Here is a 13,593-nt window from a genome sequence, read left to right on the forward strand (position 1 = left end):
CACGTCATCCGTGTCTCCCCTGCATTAAACATGGTACGATCCTAAGTGTTCTGATATCCTGGCTTAGGAAATCGGCAGTCTTGACAGAAATACGAAGCTACGGTTGGGTGCTTGGTTCGCCGAAGATACTAAGAAGTGGTATTGTCTATAAGTCAGGAAGTGAGAACTTTGTTTCAGTTTAGATTTTTAATTACAACAAGATGTCAACACCAGCTAGACGGCGTTTGATGAGAGATTTTAAAAGGTAAGCGGTGGAAAAGAACCAAGTCTCTACTCGGGCATTTTGTACATGTAGAACTAACATGGCGACTTTTTAAATATTGTTGCTAACGCGTTAGCTAGCTAACGTTAGCTATGCTTGACAGAACGCTATGTGCTAACGCCGGGAATGCGAAGGCCGCTACCACAAAGGCTGTGTTTAAAAAGTAGTCTGACTTAGATGTTGGCAAATGGCAAAAAGTTGGCAAAAAAGTATCTAAATTCCAGGAACGTATTACGTTATTTTACTAGGCTTCAAGAAGACCCTCCAGCTGGAGTTAGTGGAGCCCCATCTGAAAACAATATTATGGTCTGGAATGCAGTAATATTTGGGTAAGTAGTAGCTTGCTATCAATTGCTAGCAACACATACCAAGCTAAAGAAAGCAAGTTGTTTTTTCCCCTCATTGTGTTGGGAGCTAGTTAGCTAGCTAGCTAGCTAGTTGGCATATGTTGGCGTGCAGCTATCTATTAAGCAATCTCAATGTGACAAATAATATGGTGTAACGCTAGACTAGCTACTAACATTAGCTTGTAGCTGACATAAACTAGTCAGACAGATGTCCTACACCATTAGTGAATTTTGTTTTTCAGACTGAATTACTTAGAAGGAACAAACGCTAATACGACGTACTTAATTGTATGACGACTTCATTTTGGCCATCATTATGAACTCTACGTCAAACATGTTTTTCTTACGAAGGCATTAGACTACTATTCTCTCAAGTTGGTAATGTAAAGTTCTTATAACAGTAATTTGACTAGGAATGTAATTGGAATTCTTATTTTTCAAATAGCGGCTACAAATGAAACGTTTTAACCTTAATTTTAAATGGAATTTACCATCAGGATGCATTTATGCTTAATGTATATGCTTAAACTTCAGGGTGAATTTACAGTAGCATATTCGAATTGACACTGGAACTATTAACGTTAATGGAACCAAGTAATATGAAGGAAGTGTCTAGCTAGCTACAGTTAAATGTAGATCTTACTCATGAGTATTAACTTTTTTTCTTACATTTGCAGCCCAGAGGGAACGCCATTTGAAGATGGTAAGTTTAAAAATACGGGGTGTAGTTTTATACAAAATCAAGTAAAGACCACACAACTTGCCATGGCCATCTGTGGTTGTAGTTTTGTGATTTTGATTCATACATTGTATGTATAGCAAAAAGTTACACAAATAGTTCACTGATCCTCTGCTAGACAGGTTAACCACTGGTGTTCTTCTGTATTGCGAGATGATGGAAAAACACTGGAGGTTTCCGTGAGAACAAGCCTAGCTGCTCTGGAAGAAACTGAGAGTATTGTCAGTTATTGTGTCCAGGTGGAGCTCTGCATTGTAAAAAAAAAAAAAGATCCACTATGCTACCAAGTGACCTTTAATCTGCTGCATGGTTGTGTTCAGATTAAGCGGGTTGCCAGCATGAGTGGGTCGTCTGGGGCATGGTTTAGAATTGGGTCACTGCTGGGTTTTAAGGCCAAAAGCAATAGGCCATTTCCTATCTCCTTATCTAACAGTTATCTAACAATCTTAAGAGTTCCTGTCCTGTTATTCCTAAATTACTGCCAATCATTTATGACCACTTTTCAGAACGGTTAGGAAGTCTGGAATTGATTACTGTAAAAAATAAATGCATCCACACATTGTATTAATTGTCTTTAAGTTTTGATGTATGGATGGATGTATTTATCTAAGGATTTGGTCGGTGATGGGAGAAGTCGGTGTGTTGCTGCTGTTTTTTCAGTTTTGCACGTCTGTGCATTTAAACATTTTCTCCAGCCCACACCGTTCATGCCATGCCGTGGGTGTTAACACTGGGAACTAGAACAAAGAACATAAAAATACTGAGCTGCCCTGGGACTTGTATGCCTAGTGCTGTGGGTGTGTTCTCTGTACAGCAGCTACGCTGCGGAATGTTCTGAGTCTCGGTACACATTGAGGATGTATTGTATGCGCGGAAGTGCAACCTGTGCCTTGGAGTGCTCTGAGCTGATAGGGCCCCCCCTGGTGAGGTGATTAGTATTAGTTTACTGAAGACCGGTGTGGGTTTGTATTTGGCTTGGGAACAGAGCTGGTGGACTGCCCTGAATTTGAATTTTGTGGCAGCTGGCTGGGATGATGTTATACACACACAGGCACACACGCAGCAGGCACCAAGGCAATCGCATTGGAAATTGTGGGGGGGGGGCATGGAAACTGTATGCTTGGCAAGGACTGAAAAATGCACTCACCTTGAGCCCTTTTGGTATGGCTGCCATGTCTCCTGAACAAAGTTCATATGCTTCTGTGACCACGGGGCAGTGTCCCACGAGGCAGTGGATGCGTAATTGGTGTAATATTGAACCATAGAGGGAGGATTTTAGTTGCTGAGTCTGCTGAACAGAAATGCTGTTTGGTTAGGAGTCTTTGATCTGTTGGCTCAAGCTGGGTCACCTGCAAAACCCTGGCCCAAGCGTGGCAGACGAGTTGGTGGATTACAGTTAAAATTGGCTGACTGACACATGTCAGAAGTTGTAGAGAACCTCACAAACTGTCAGGGGAATGGTGCATCAGTGGGATGAACCCACAATAATTATTTGGCCAGAAATATGTAAAATAAAGAAATATTATAAATTAGATTCTGAAGTTGACACCAAGGTGTGAACGTGCTGTTCCATGCAACCGAGCATTTGCCAAAAATAGTTATAGGAGTGTGGTCTGCATCGTGCCTGAGGCATTATCATTGTGCAGAAATAAGCAAGACACTGTTCTGATATTACTGATAAAAACGAAATCTTAGGATTGCAGTGCGATTGCCAGACTCTGGCCTTTATTTTCAGATCTTTGGGCAGGGAGGGTTATGTAAATTCAGCCATGTAGTTCAAATGCACATGGATCTGCACACCAAGGTATTGTCATCAAGGAATCATGCATTTACAATGAGCTCTGTTTGGCAAATTAATATCCCATGTAAAAAGACTTGTGCATAGGGACCATTCAGTTTCAATTCGGTCTGTGAAAACTTACCTTCCTGGTGAGGCTTATAGCCTGTACTGTGAACCTGACCAGGCTGTTACACTGATGTGAATAAACAACCCAGATTACAGGGGCATGCTGTGGTAAGCCAATAGTCAGCTACTACTTGGGATGAATTGTCATATTGGGTAGGTGGTGAGGAGAGACTCGAACCTAGAGTGTCTGCACAGTCAGCAGCCTTGTGGAACCCATGCTTACTCCTGTGATCACGACCTCTGGACAGGTCTGAATATCCTGGGACCTGTGCTGTTTGAATAATCAAAAGCTCCCATTATATTTGAGAATGTCTTATGCTGATGAAGTGTGTAGGACCACCATCAGCTGTGGTGTTTCTTGGTGTCACCCTCTTATGAAGTTGGATGCAATCCAATGTTGGTCTATCTCTAGAACATCTGGAAATAGAAGTTGGTTTGCATGCTTGGTTACCTGCTGCATGGTGTTATTTGTGTACAGAACCTACCTCCGTAGCAAACTGATGGCACTAACAGTGGCCCAGATTTCAAGTGCCTACCCGGAAGGCCTGACATTGTTTTTTATAGCGACTACAAATTAGTTATTGTGCTGCATGACTTTTTTTTCTTCTGTTTTTATGTATTTTTTTACCCTTTCCTTGTTTTGTTTTGTTTTCCAAGGAACCTTCAAGCTCACAATAGAATTCACAGAAGAATATCCAAATAAACCTCCTACAGTTCGTTTTGTTTCCAAAATGTTTCATCCAAATGGTAAGGACCTCTTGTAATCTTAATTTCTGTTTTTTTCCCCTCATTTAAATTCTTCATGGAAATGTAGGTATAAATATTGTGCAGTGTGTATAGATTGACTCCCTCCCTTACGCATATTCCATATTTAAATATGTATTCACAAGATGATGTAATACAGAAGATCTCTTCAAATTATTTTGGTGGTAAATGGTAATTGCATCCCCCTCTCTTAATATCAGTCTATGCAGATGGTAGTATATGTTTGGATATTCTTCAGAACCGCTGGAGTCCAACCTATGATGTTTCTTCAATCTTAACTTCTATACAGGTAGTGTATTCTTTTAACATCTTTGATTTAAACATTACATTTGCTTTATTTATAATGGAATTGTTTGCTTAGCACCATATTCAGATTATTCTAGAGCTTACAATCTTTCATATAGTCCATTTGCACAGTTGGATATTTGCAGATTTAACATCTTGTTCAAGGGTGTAGTGGCAGTGCCCAACCTGGGATTTGAACTTGCAATACCTCTGAAGTACCAGCCCAGTTCCCTGTCCTCTACTGCAGCCTAATTTGCACACCAATTTTAACGAGGCAGTCTGTATCAAACAGCGGGTGCATCGCTGAACCTAGGAACCAGTTATGCCTGTACGTGCTATTTTTAACTTACATTTTTAAATAGATATTTCCTGTCTTCTAGAAAAGTCGCTAAAATTCTCCTAAAATTTTTGGAAGGTTACAAAAACAAGCACCGAGTACATATCAGATACTAAATTCAAAGGACTGTTGATGTTCTCATGTTAAAAATGGTTCATAATGCTCCACAGGGACCCCATGGTGATAGGGTGTCGGTATGTTTTCATGCTTTCTATTTATAATTTAACATTTTTTGATTAATTAATTTTTTAAAAATGTCTTTCATCGTGTTAGTCTTTGCTGGACGAGCCGAACCCAAACAGCCCGGCTAACAGCCAAGCGGCCCAGCTGTACCAGGAGAACAAGAGGGAATACGAGAAGAGGGTATCTGCCATTGTGGAACAGAGCTGGCGTGATTGTTGACCTCGAGCCAGTTCTAAAAGTACGAACTGTATCCAGTCAAGAGACAACACAGAGAAGAAAAGTGATATCTCTCAAGAAGACAACAAAAAGTGAAAATACACATCATGTTTTGAATTGTCATCATCCTCCTACTCGTATAAAGACATTTGTTCTGTGATCCTTGCAAGGTAGAGTGCTGTTGTGATGTTGTGGCCTCCTCACCCCTCCTATCCTTTTCACTGAATTTTCCTCCTGGAAAGATTGCACATTTATCTAAGTAAATGTACCTGGTTGTGCCCAGTTTTTTTTTACAATGGGTGTCTCTCACATGACCTTAAAATTAGATTAATTTTTTTTCTCTCCAGGCAGGAGTTTGACATATCATTAGTCTATTTTTAATTTGAACAGTTTGAAGTAGCTGCTTCAAGAGGGCTGACTGGATTCTGGATTTTATTTTATTTTTTTGGCGAGACTGCTCAGCCCCTATGTGGCTGTTGCCAGACTACTGATTTCCTGTCATTGTGAATCATAAATCATATTTGCATTTGTGTTTTTATTGTGGTTCACAAGACACAACTGCTTCATTTCTTGTCTGTTTTTTTGAAGTTCTCAACATACATTCAACTGATCACTGTTTCTAAGGAAGGAAGTGCAGTACCATGAACCAGTTTGGTTTATTTATGGTTATATGAATCCATTTAAATACTGCATCATGTCCTTTATTTGAAGGAAAGATTCTGGTTAACACAAGTCCATTGATGTGGCGGTTTTTACAAATCTTTGGAAAGGTGCTTTGTGAATCAGCCTTCTCCCCCTGATATCTGGTCGTGAAACTCGGGTTCAGAAGAATGTATGAAAATAAATAGAAATTGAATAGAATTGAAGGTTGTGTTTGCAGTTAACATTTTTGCATCACATGCTCCATCTTTGTTACAGCCAAGGTGCATGGTTACCTAGCTTGCTCATTTTCTTCAGTTCCATCTGTGCTGTTCCACACCCGCGTCACCCCCATTCGAAGAGCTGGAAAGTCTGTCCCAACTGCCTGAGTGTGATGCTCATGTGCTTGTTCTGGGGCAGAAGTATTGTCTGCTAAATCTTTTGGGTAGTCCTTTTTCTAATGCACATTGAGTTCCAGAGTGACAGTATAACTTTGCACTAGTAACCGGTGTTAAAAAACTACATTTTCTCACTTCTTGTAAATAAATTTTAAAAGTTCGAAATCTTGCTGTCTTTGACAATGGGGGGGGGGGGAGTTGGAGATTATTATTATTTTTAATTATTATTTATCGTGTATTCCTGTTGAGTGTTTAAGTGGTTGCAAACAGTTCTGTGTGTTATTTTCTTTCATAAAGGCTCTCTTATCCGGAGATCTCCAGACATCTTCAGTGCAGTGCCAAAATGGCAGCACAGTCATGATCAGGTGGTGCTAAAGTTGCTCAGTGTGTGTCTACAGAAAACTGAAAGCACAAGGATTCCTAGAAATTACGGGGGGGGGAAAGCTAAACCAATTAAGTGATTGAGCTCCAGCATGTCCTATAGCATGAGATATGAGTAAGCCTTGGAAGTCACAGACAACAGATTTTTTTTCTATTCTCTTGAGTGAATATGAGTTATGCATGAACCTTCTGCGATGAGTCGAACTGAGGTAGGTGTTTATATCTTACAGATTAATAAACAATTTTGGAGGCTGGCATGGTACAGCAGCCATTCATTTAATGTTTAACTTGCTGCATCCCCAGTACAATTTCTTAGGAAAGGCACTAGTTTCACTAACATGATAAGCTGTGAATTCAAACCTCATGCTGGTTTCATGATGCATGATTTACTGTATTTTCTGGTGCAACAGTTTTTAATCTTTGTGTATCGTCTCTTCATTTGAGTATTGGGATTTAAAAAAATATTTATGGATGTATCATACTAGAGCACATTTGAATGTAATCTAGTAAATAAAGCATTCCAATGGATTTTCCTTAGCCAACAACTGCAGGCAACTTTTCGGGAAAAATGGCAACAGCAGGACTACCAGTTGTCTGATTGCTGAAACTTCGCCTGCTCGATTTTACCGCATGTGACCTATCCTCTAGCCCCAGACTGTTGTAGCATTTACTGATAGTAAACAAATGATCTATTTCACATACGGTTCGTGAATTTACACCCCTTAATTCTGTTAATGTAACGCGTTCCGACAAGTATTCACCCCGCAACAAAATCAAATTATGTTGCTCATAGCAGACAAGTCACGCGACTGTATCGAACCAATGAATTGTAAGAACCAGCGCCTGCGCATCAGCAGCGGAACTCGGCTTACGGCAAGTTTGAGGAGTCAGAGCGCGAAATTGCGGACAAGAAGCAGGTCGACGGTTGTAAATTGGCAGTAAAGACGCTGTGTACACCAGGTCTGGAGGAATACGCCAGAGGTAATAACGCATATCAAAGTAGGAGACGTCCTTCGTTGACTGTTCGCAGGTGGCTTTAACTTAGCTTTTGGGTTAGCCAGCTAAGCCCAGCTGCAATAACGTTAGTTCTAACTAATCAGTTATCTTAGCTTGGCTAGCTAGCTAACGTTACAGTTCAGGTGGGTCTTTTCACTAGTTAAAGTTGGCGAAGCATCAATGAGTGCGAAGATCAGGACTCAGATTCTTGGGAACTGATTGGGAACGTCTGAAAACTTCGGATATGTGGGACTGACTGGACACTTTCCACTTCGTGTATTCCTCACACATATAGGATATAGTGTTACTTACATGTAATTATTATAACTTCACTCCTGTGTGTGGGATCGGATCTCAGAAATGTTGGACGGGGGTCGGTTTGTGGAGGCTGTGGCAAGACTGGGCTACCCGGGTGCCGCTGCGCTAAAGGGCGAGGATTTTGACTGGCTGTTCGACACGCCTGAGCACCAGCAGTTCCTGCGCTTCTTCTGCAGCAGCGTGAACAAGAGCAATGTGCTCTCCCCGGAGGAGGTGCGCTCCTTCCGGGCTCTACGGGACTCCGGGAAACCCCTCCTGGACGAGGCCGAGCTCGGGGAGGCGCTCAAGGCCTGCCAGGCAACCTCGGCACAGGCCGCCTCGTCCTGCTCTCAGCTGGAGGAGGTGGACGTGGAGCAGTTGGAGGAGGAGCTCCAGGCCCTGCGCACGGAGAAGAAGCTGAAGACGCAGAGGCTGAAGAGGCTTCAGGTCCTGGCCATCGGCCGCTCTGACACCGCCCTCCGGCTGGCGTCCCGGCAGGAGGACACTGCCCACAGGCTGAGAGACGACCTCTCCGCCCTGGGGGCCGAGAACGCCGAGACCAACGGTGCGCTGCAGGCGCTGACGGACGAGGTGAAGCGGCTGGCCTCCTTCCTCCGCGTGGAGTGCCCTCTGCAGGAGAGCGATGGGGCCGCGCCCACCCCGGCCCCGCCCCTAGCACAGGGCCCTCCCGTCTTCCTCTCCCAGCTCTCCCTGGAGCCCTACCTGCACCAGGAGGAGCTCAACACCAAGACCCTGGCCCTCTACACGCAGAAGCAGTTCTTCACAGGCATCGCGGGCATGCTCGAGACCTCCAGCCGGGAGAACTTCCAGCTGCTGGACCTCAGCAGCTGCGCGGAGCAGGACGAGGCGGCGGCGGTGGAGGCCCGGCGGTCCGAGATGGCCCGGCTGCAGTGGGCCCACATTGTGACCCAGCATCAGCTGCTCCTGGCCCAGGCTGAGGAGCACGGGACCAGGGCCGGCATGCAGTGGATCACCCAGACCCTGCGTGGGAAGGCCAAGGTGAGGATCCAGCTGCTGCTGTCTGTGTCTGTACGTCACTCATCCTCCATCCCCCACCCCCCAAACTCCCACCTATCACGGTGTCATGCCTCGTTTCTTTCCCTGGTACAAGCTAGGCAGTGGACACATCCAGAATAGACAACAAAGTGAATGATAAGGAGCAATTTGCCATGCCATTACTGTGGAATGCAGTGTTTTTCTGTGTAATTGGATTTTCCTGTTCTCTCTCGTTTCATTTTCTGGTACAGCAGTGTATAGGTTAAATAAACTTGGCAATAATGGCTCTAATCCCCCCTTCCTCTCCCGTTAGCCGTGTGGGTCGGCACAGGCTCTTCAGGCCCGGGAGGTGGGCTTTCAGCAGGAGCTGCAGGCGGTTGGGGGCGAGCTGGAGGCCCTGCTGCGCGAGGCCGTCCCAGCAGCCCTCAGGGGGAGCGCGCGGCTGCTCAACGTGCCGGTGGTGCGCGGCGACTTCGAGCTGCAGCTGGCGCGGCAGGAGTACTACACGTCCCGGCAGGATCACGTGTGCGCCTGCCTGCTGCGGCAGAAGGCCTCCTTCGAGCTGCTGCGCCTGGCCCAGGAGCTGGAGCTGCGGCAGGGGAGAGCGCTGCTGGGCCTGCTGGAGGAGCTGAGCGGGAGGCTGGAGAGCGCCAGCGCCTCCCTCAGGCAGCGCCTGCACGTCTTCTCCCAGCCCGAGCTCGGCCTCGCCCACGCCAGCCAGCCCTGCACCGTCATCGGCACCAAGGACACGGCCTTCAGCAGGTAGCGAGCGACCACGCCCTACTGTAGACTCCGCCCACCTTTACCTGCTCACCTCTGCATGGTCAGTGCCTTCACTTAGCAGATTCACTCATAAGTGCCAGAGGATCTTTCAAAAGGGCTGCAGCTCTGGTTTTAAGGGTACAAAAGTGTGACAACACTGAGAAGGCAAAAACAATTAGCCAAACGGTTAGTAGTACAACCAAAAGTAAATGCTGCTACACAGCTAACCTGTATTTACACGACTATACCTGCAACATTACTATCCCAGAAGGCACGTAGAGGATGGCTAAAGAGGGTCATGGTGTAGCTATGGTGCATGTCTGCAGAGGTGAGAATTTTAGATACAGTATTAATTCACAGGTGGGTAACTGTAAAAGTGCCTTTCAGAAACAAATCATGACTTTAAAAAAGAAAAATGCGACTGATTCTTGGTTCTCTATGTATGATACCAACGCTGAGTCCTTACAGCCCTTTGCAGGCAGGGTAAGGGGCTGGGCTGACTGTGTTATTTGCTCCTCCAGGCTGTATAAAGCCCTGGAGCGGGACAGTGAGGCCGCAGGAGCGCGGGACGAACCCTTCAGGACGTTTGAGGGGCTGGAGCGGGCGGCGCAGGCCCTGCAGGAGGAGCTGCGGTCCGTCCGGGAGGCTCTGGGCGGGGCGATCCGGGAACAGGCCTTCGAGGCGGCCAGTCTGGAGGCCGACTGCGACTTGCTCCGCGGGGCGGCGTACTCTGGGCTGCAGCAGCTGGTGCTGACGCCTCAGGTATGTGCCACGCCCAATCGGGAGCTCTGCCCAAACTCACAGGTACGTCACCGTCTCCTCTCCCTCGTCCCGCTCTGTACGTCTCTGCGTCTCTGACCCAAGGTACTGTGAACAGTTTCATACCAGCCACCTTCACTCATGGGTAAAGTGGTTGCACTGTTCTGGGTTTATTTATGTCAGAGCGACAGCACTCACCTGCACACTTAGTGGTGTTAAAAAGTGCTTTGTTTTAAAATGGGTCTGTTTGTTTTCATTTAGGGTGAACCAAGTTAATTCTCTAGTCTTGTTTCCCATTTTTTCAGATGTTTGATCTGGCCAAACGGTCATTTAGTGTGCATTCACGTGTCCTTAATATAATTTTCAGTGTCTATTAGGACTATTCTGCTCCTTTTAGCTATACATAGTAATCTCCCATGAGGCGCTTGTAAGGTATCCACACTGCTAGCTGTCCCCTATTCCAGATTAACACTGACCCTTTTCCCAGTTCAGGCATGCTGGGTTCTTGAAATATGAGATGGTGTTGACTGCACTATGAGTTGGTGTTGACTGCATCTTGGGTGCCTGGGGTCTGCCAGCACATTGGTTTCTTTCCAGGTTGGATGCAAGGAAGATGCTTTATATTGTATAATGCACTTTTTTCCCCCCATCGTTCTCAAAATTTCTCATTCTCTGTGGAGCCATCTGTCTTTAACTGTTTCATTTCAAACAGGTATCTCTGCATTTGTTTGGGTAATGTGTCATGTCCTTGTGTTTGCTGTTTTTTGCACGTGTGGAGCCTGACTTGTAAGAAGCTGTCGGGTTGCAGTGAGGATTTTAATATACAAATATGAGAATGTGTAATAGTGGTCACCAGAGAAGGGGCTTTGAAAGCCTATTGCACCACTAGTGTTGCTTGCCAATGCATACACTAGTATGCGTGTGCTTTTCTCCAGTGTGCTCAAAATAAAATTGCATTTGTATAAAAAAAATGCATGGAAATGAGGGAACTATCCAGTAAATTTGCCTGAATGAAGATGCCTTAGACTGGTCTCTCTTTCTTACTATCCCTTTGTCTGTCTGTCTGTCTGTAGGAGCTGAGAGGGCATTTGCAGGACCTGGAGGCCGAGCTCAGCAGCCTGAATAATCTGATGAAAGACATTGTGGGGGAGATCCGGGGCAAGAGGGCCCAGCTGGAGCGGAGCCGCACCCTGAAGAAGGAGCGCGATCTCTACATCTACTTCCACCTGGACGACAGGCTGCTGAAGAGGGTGGTGCAGGACCTGGAGAGCAGCGTCTGTGGGAAGGGGGAGCGCTCGTAGAGGCCTTGCGATGGGGGGGGGGGCAGGCAGGCTCGTATACATATTTTTGGAGGGGGTCCCTTTTATCACTGTTCAGAGGGGACCATAGGGGAGGCGGGGGAGTCCATTTTGACTGTTGGACATCAGCTCTTCTGCAGGAGTGACACAGACTGCTTCCTTTCACACACACACCACACACCTCGCCTCCACTGGGCTGCCAGACATCGGCTGAGGCTAGGTGTGCATGTTTGTTTCTTGTTAAATCCAAACCTATGTGACTGCTTGAAGACCTTCAGCTGGATAGCTGATAGTCAGGTGGATGAGGGATTGTGCAACACCCAAATATTTCAAGCAGTTTTAATGAAAATCCAACCGGTCTGACTGGAGTGCAGTGTATGCCGCTACAGAGTTTAACTTGTGCGCATCTAGACGTATTTTTGCCCGCAAAGCTCATCTACAACTCGATGGATCGAGTTGACTGATTGACTTACGGTTGATATGTAAAGCAAAGGGGAGAGTTTCTGTGGCTCTTATCGAATATTTCCTGAGGATATTCAGTGGAGATCTGTTGTTCAGATACTAGTCTTGAGATTGGATATCGCACTTATTTCCCCTCACTGATGGCAGTTGTCATGCTGTTCTTTCTTTGTACAATATTCGTCTTCGTGTTCTTAGCCTATTGATGCATGTTTGAATTTCTGACCAATAACCGGCTTCAAAGGATACTTCGCCCTTAAGTAGCTCATGAAATTAATTTGGTCCTGTACTAATGTATGTAACAACACCAAGTGCTCTTTGATTCGCATTACAATTACAGCCTTTGTATATGGGCATTTTTGTCACATCCCCCCCAAGTACCATGGCTTCTGCACATCAGTTAAATTTCATGCTAGAAAACGATTTGCCTCCTGATGTATTCCTGATGCCAATGTATTTTAGTCTACCATATCAACCATCCGTCAAACGTGAATGACTGACATACACACAGAGCTAAGATGGGTCATTGGCAACCTGCCTATGGCCATAAGGACATCCGTGGAAAGGACTAACCAAAATGTTTACTTCTCCTGTTTACATGTTTGCCTGACTACTCCCACAGTAAAAGGAACAAGTCTGGTGTTTGCCCTTTGCCAACCTATCTTGGACAATGAGCAGACATGCCCTAGCTCTGCATCTGCCCTTCAAATGCGAGTGAATATGGAGGCCAGTTTTACACTCACCTACAGTTCAAGTCCCACTGACCCCAGAAACATCTTTGAATTTCAAGTGATTCTGGTGTCACTTACTTGCCCTGTAATTCTGTGGCAGTGAAATGGACCAAACGTAAAAGCAAAGCTGCATTACAGTGTGAAAACGCACTGGAATGTAAAACAGGTAGGCAAAAATTAAACTTCACCGTTTCCTATAATTGGAAGGTCCAAGCTGAACCACACATCCATTTACAGCACCTTCAGAAAGTATTCGCCCCATCTTGAACTTTTTCCACATTGTCATGTTTACATTAACGCTATACTTGCACAGTACTGTAAGTAGATCTTCGTAGTGTCTGGGTTGGTCTTCATGACCGTACAACTGCTCTGACCTGCAGTTTCAGTAGCAAGAACTGATTTTAATCTACAGTCATGCAATTGAACACACCTGGATTTGAAATCCACATAGGTGGACCTTAAAGTTAGCATGGTGAAGAAAACAATATATCTGGCCCAATTTAGGTTGTTAATTTAAAGGGGTGAATTCTTGATTCAGTTTCAGGTATTTGTTAAAATAATTCATCTTAAAACTGAAATTTCTTTTCTAACATTATTTCCTTAAACAGAAATAGGAAATAAAAATCCAATTTAAATATATTATGACTTTGCAACACAGTAAAATGAAAAACAATTGGGGGTTTCCTCGCAGACGGGGTGAAGAGGGGTTTTGGTCTATTATGTAGCCAGCTAGTTGCCAATAAAAAATATCAAACCTGACCTGTCTTTCCTTTCACACCTCTCCTGCCATTTCTTTAGGGGTTCTAAATTCTCATA

At 45.0% G+C, this 13,593-nt stretch overlaps 2 protein-coding genes across 3 annotated transcripts; both read left to right on the top strand.

The window, feature by feature from the left end:
* Nucleotides 1–63: 63 nt before the first annotated feature.
* Nucleotides 64–6,242, top strand: ube2a (ubiquitin-conjugating enzyme E2A (RAD6 homolog)). The gene is made up of 6 exons (XM_064329240.1): nt 64–244; nt 511–591; nt 1,287–1,312; nt 3,912–4,001; nt 4,220–4,308; nt 4,915–6,242. Exons 1-6 carry the CDS (start codon nt 201–203, stop codon nt 5,041–5,043), a joined length of 459 nt encoding a protein of 152 aa, XP_064185310.1. The 5' UTR covers nt 64–200; the 3' UTR covers nt 5,044–6,242.
* A 1,046-nt stretch (nt 6,243–7,288) lies between these two features.
* On the top strand, nt 7,289–13,536 carry haus3 (HAUS augmin-like complex, subunit 3). Of its 2 annotated transcripts, XM_064329234.1 has the most exons (5): nt 7,289–7,439; nt 7,813–8,771; nt 9,082–9,530; nt 10,052–10,334; nt 11,363–13,536. In XM_064329234.1, the coding sequence occupies exons 2-5, from the start codon at nt 7,815–7,817 to the stop codon at nt 11,588–11,590; spliced, it is 1,917 nt and encodes a 638-aa protein (XP_064185304.1). In that variant the 5' UTR covers nt 7,289–7,439; nt 7,813–7,814; the 3' UTR covers nt 11,591–13,536. The 2 variants fall into 2 exon arrangements, with proteins under 2 accessions (XP_064185304.1, XP_064185305.1); XM_064329235.1 differs by lacking the exon at nt 7,289–7,439 and having other exon boundaries at nt 7,666–8,771; nt 10,052–10,292.
* The last annotated feature ends 57 nt before the right edge of the window (nt 13,537–13,593 follow it).

Source organism: Anguilla rostrata, chromosome 3, assembly GCF_018555375.3.
Source record: "Anguilla rostrata isolate EN2019 chromosome 3, ASM1855537v3, whole genome shotgun sequence".
Lineage (NCBI taxonomy): Eukaryota > Metazoa > Chordata > Actinopteri > Anguilliformes > Anguillidae > Anguilla > Anguilla rostrata.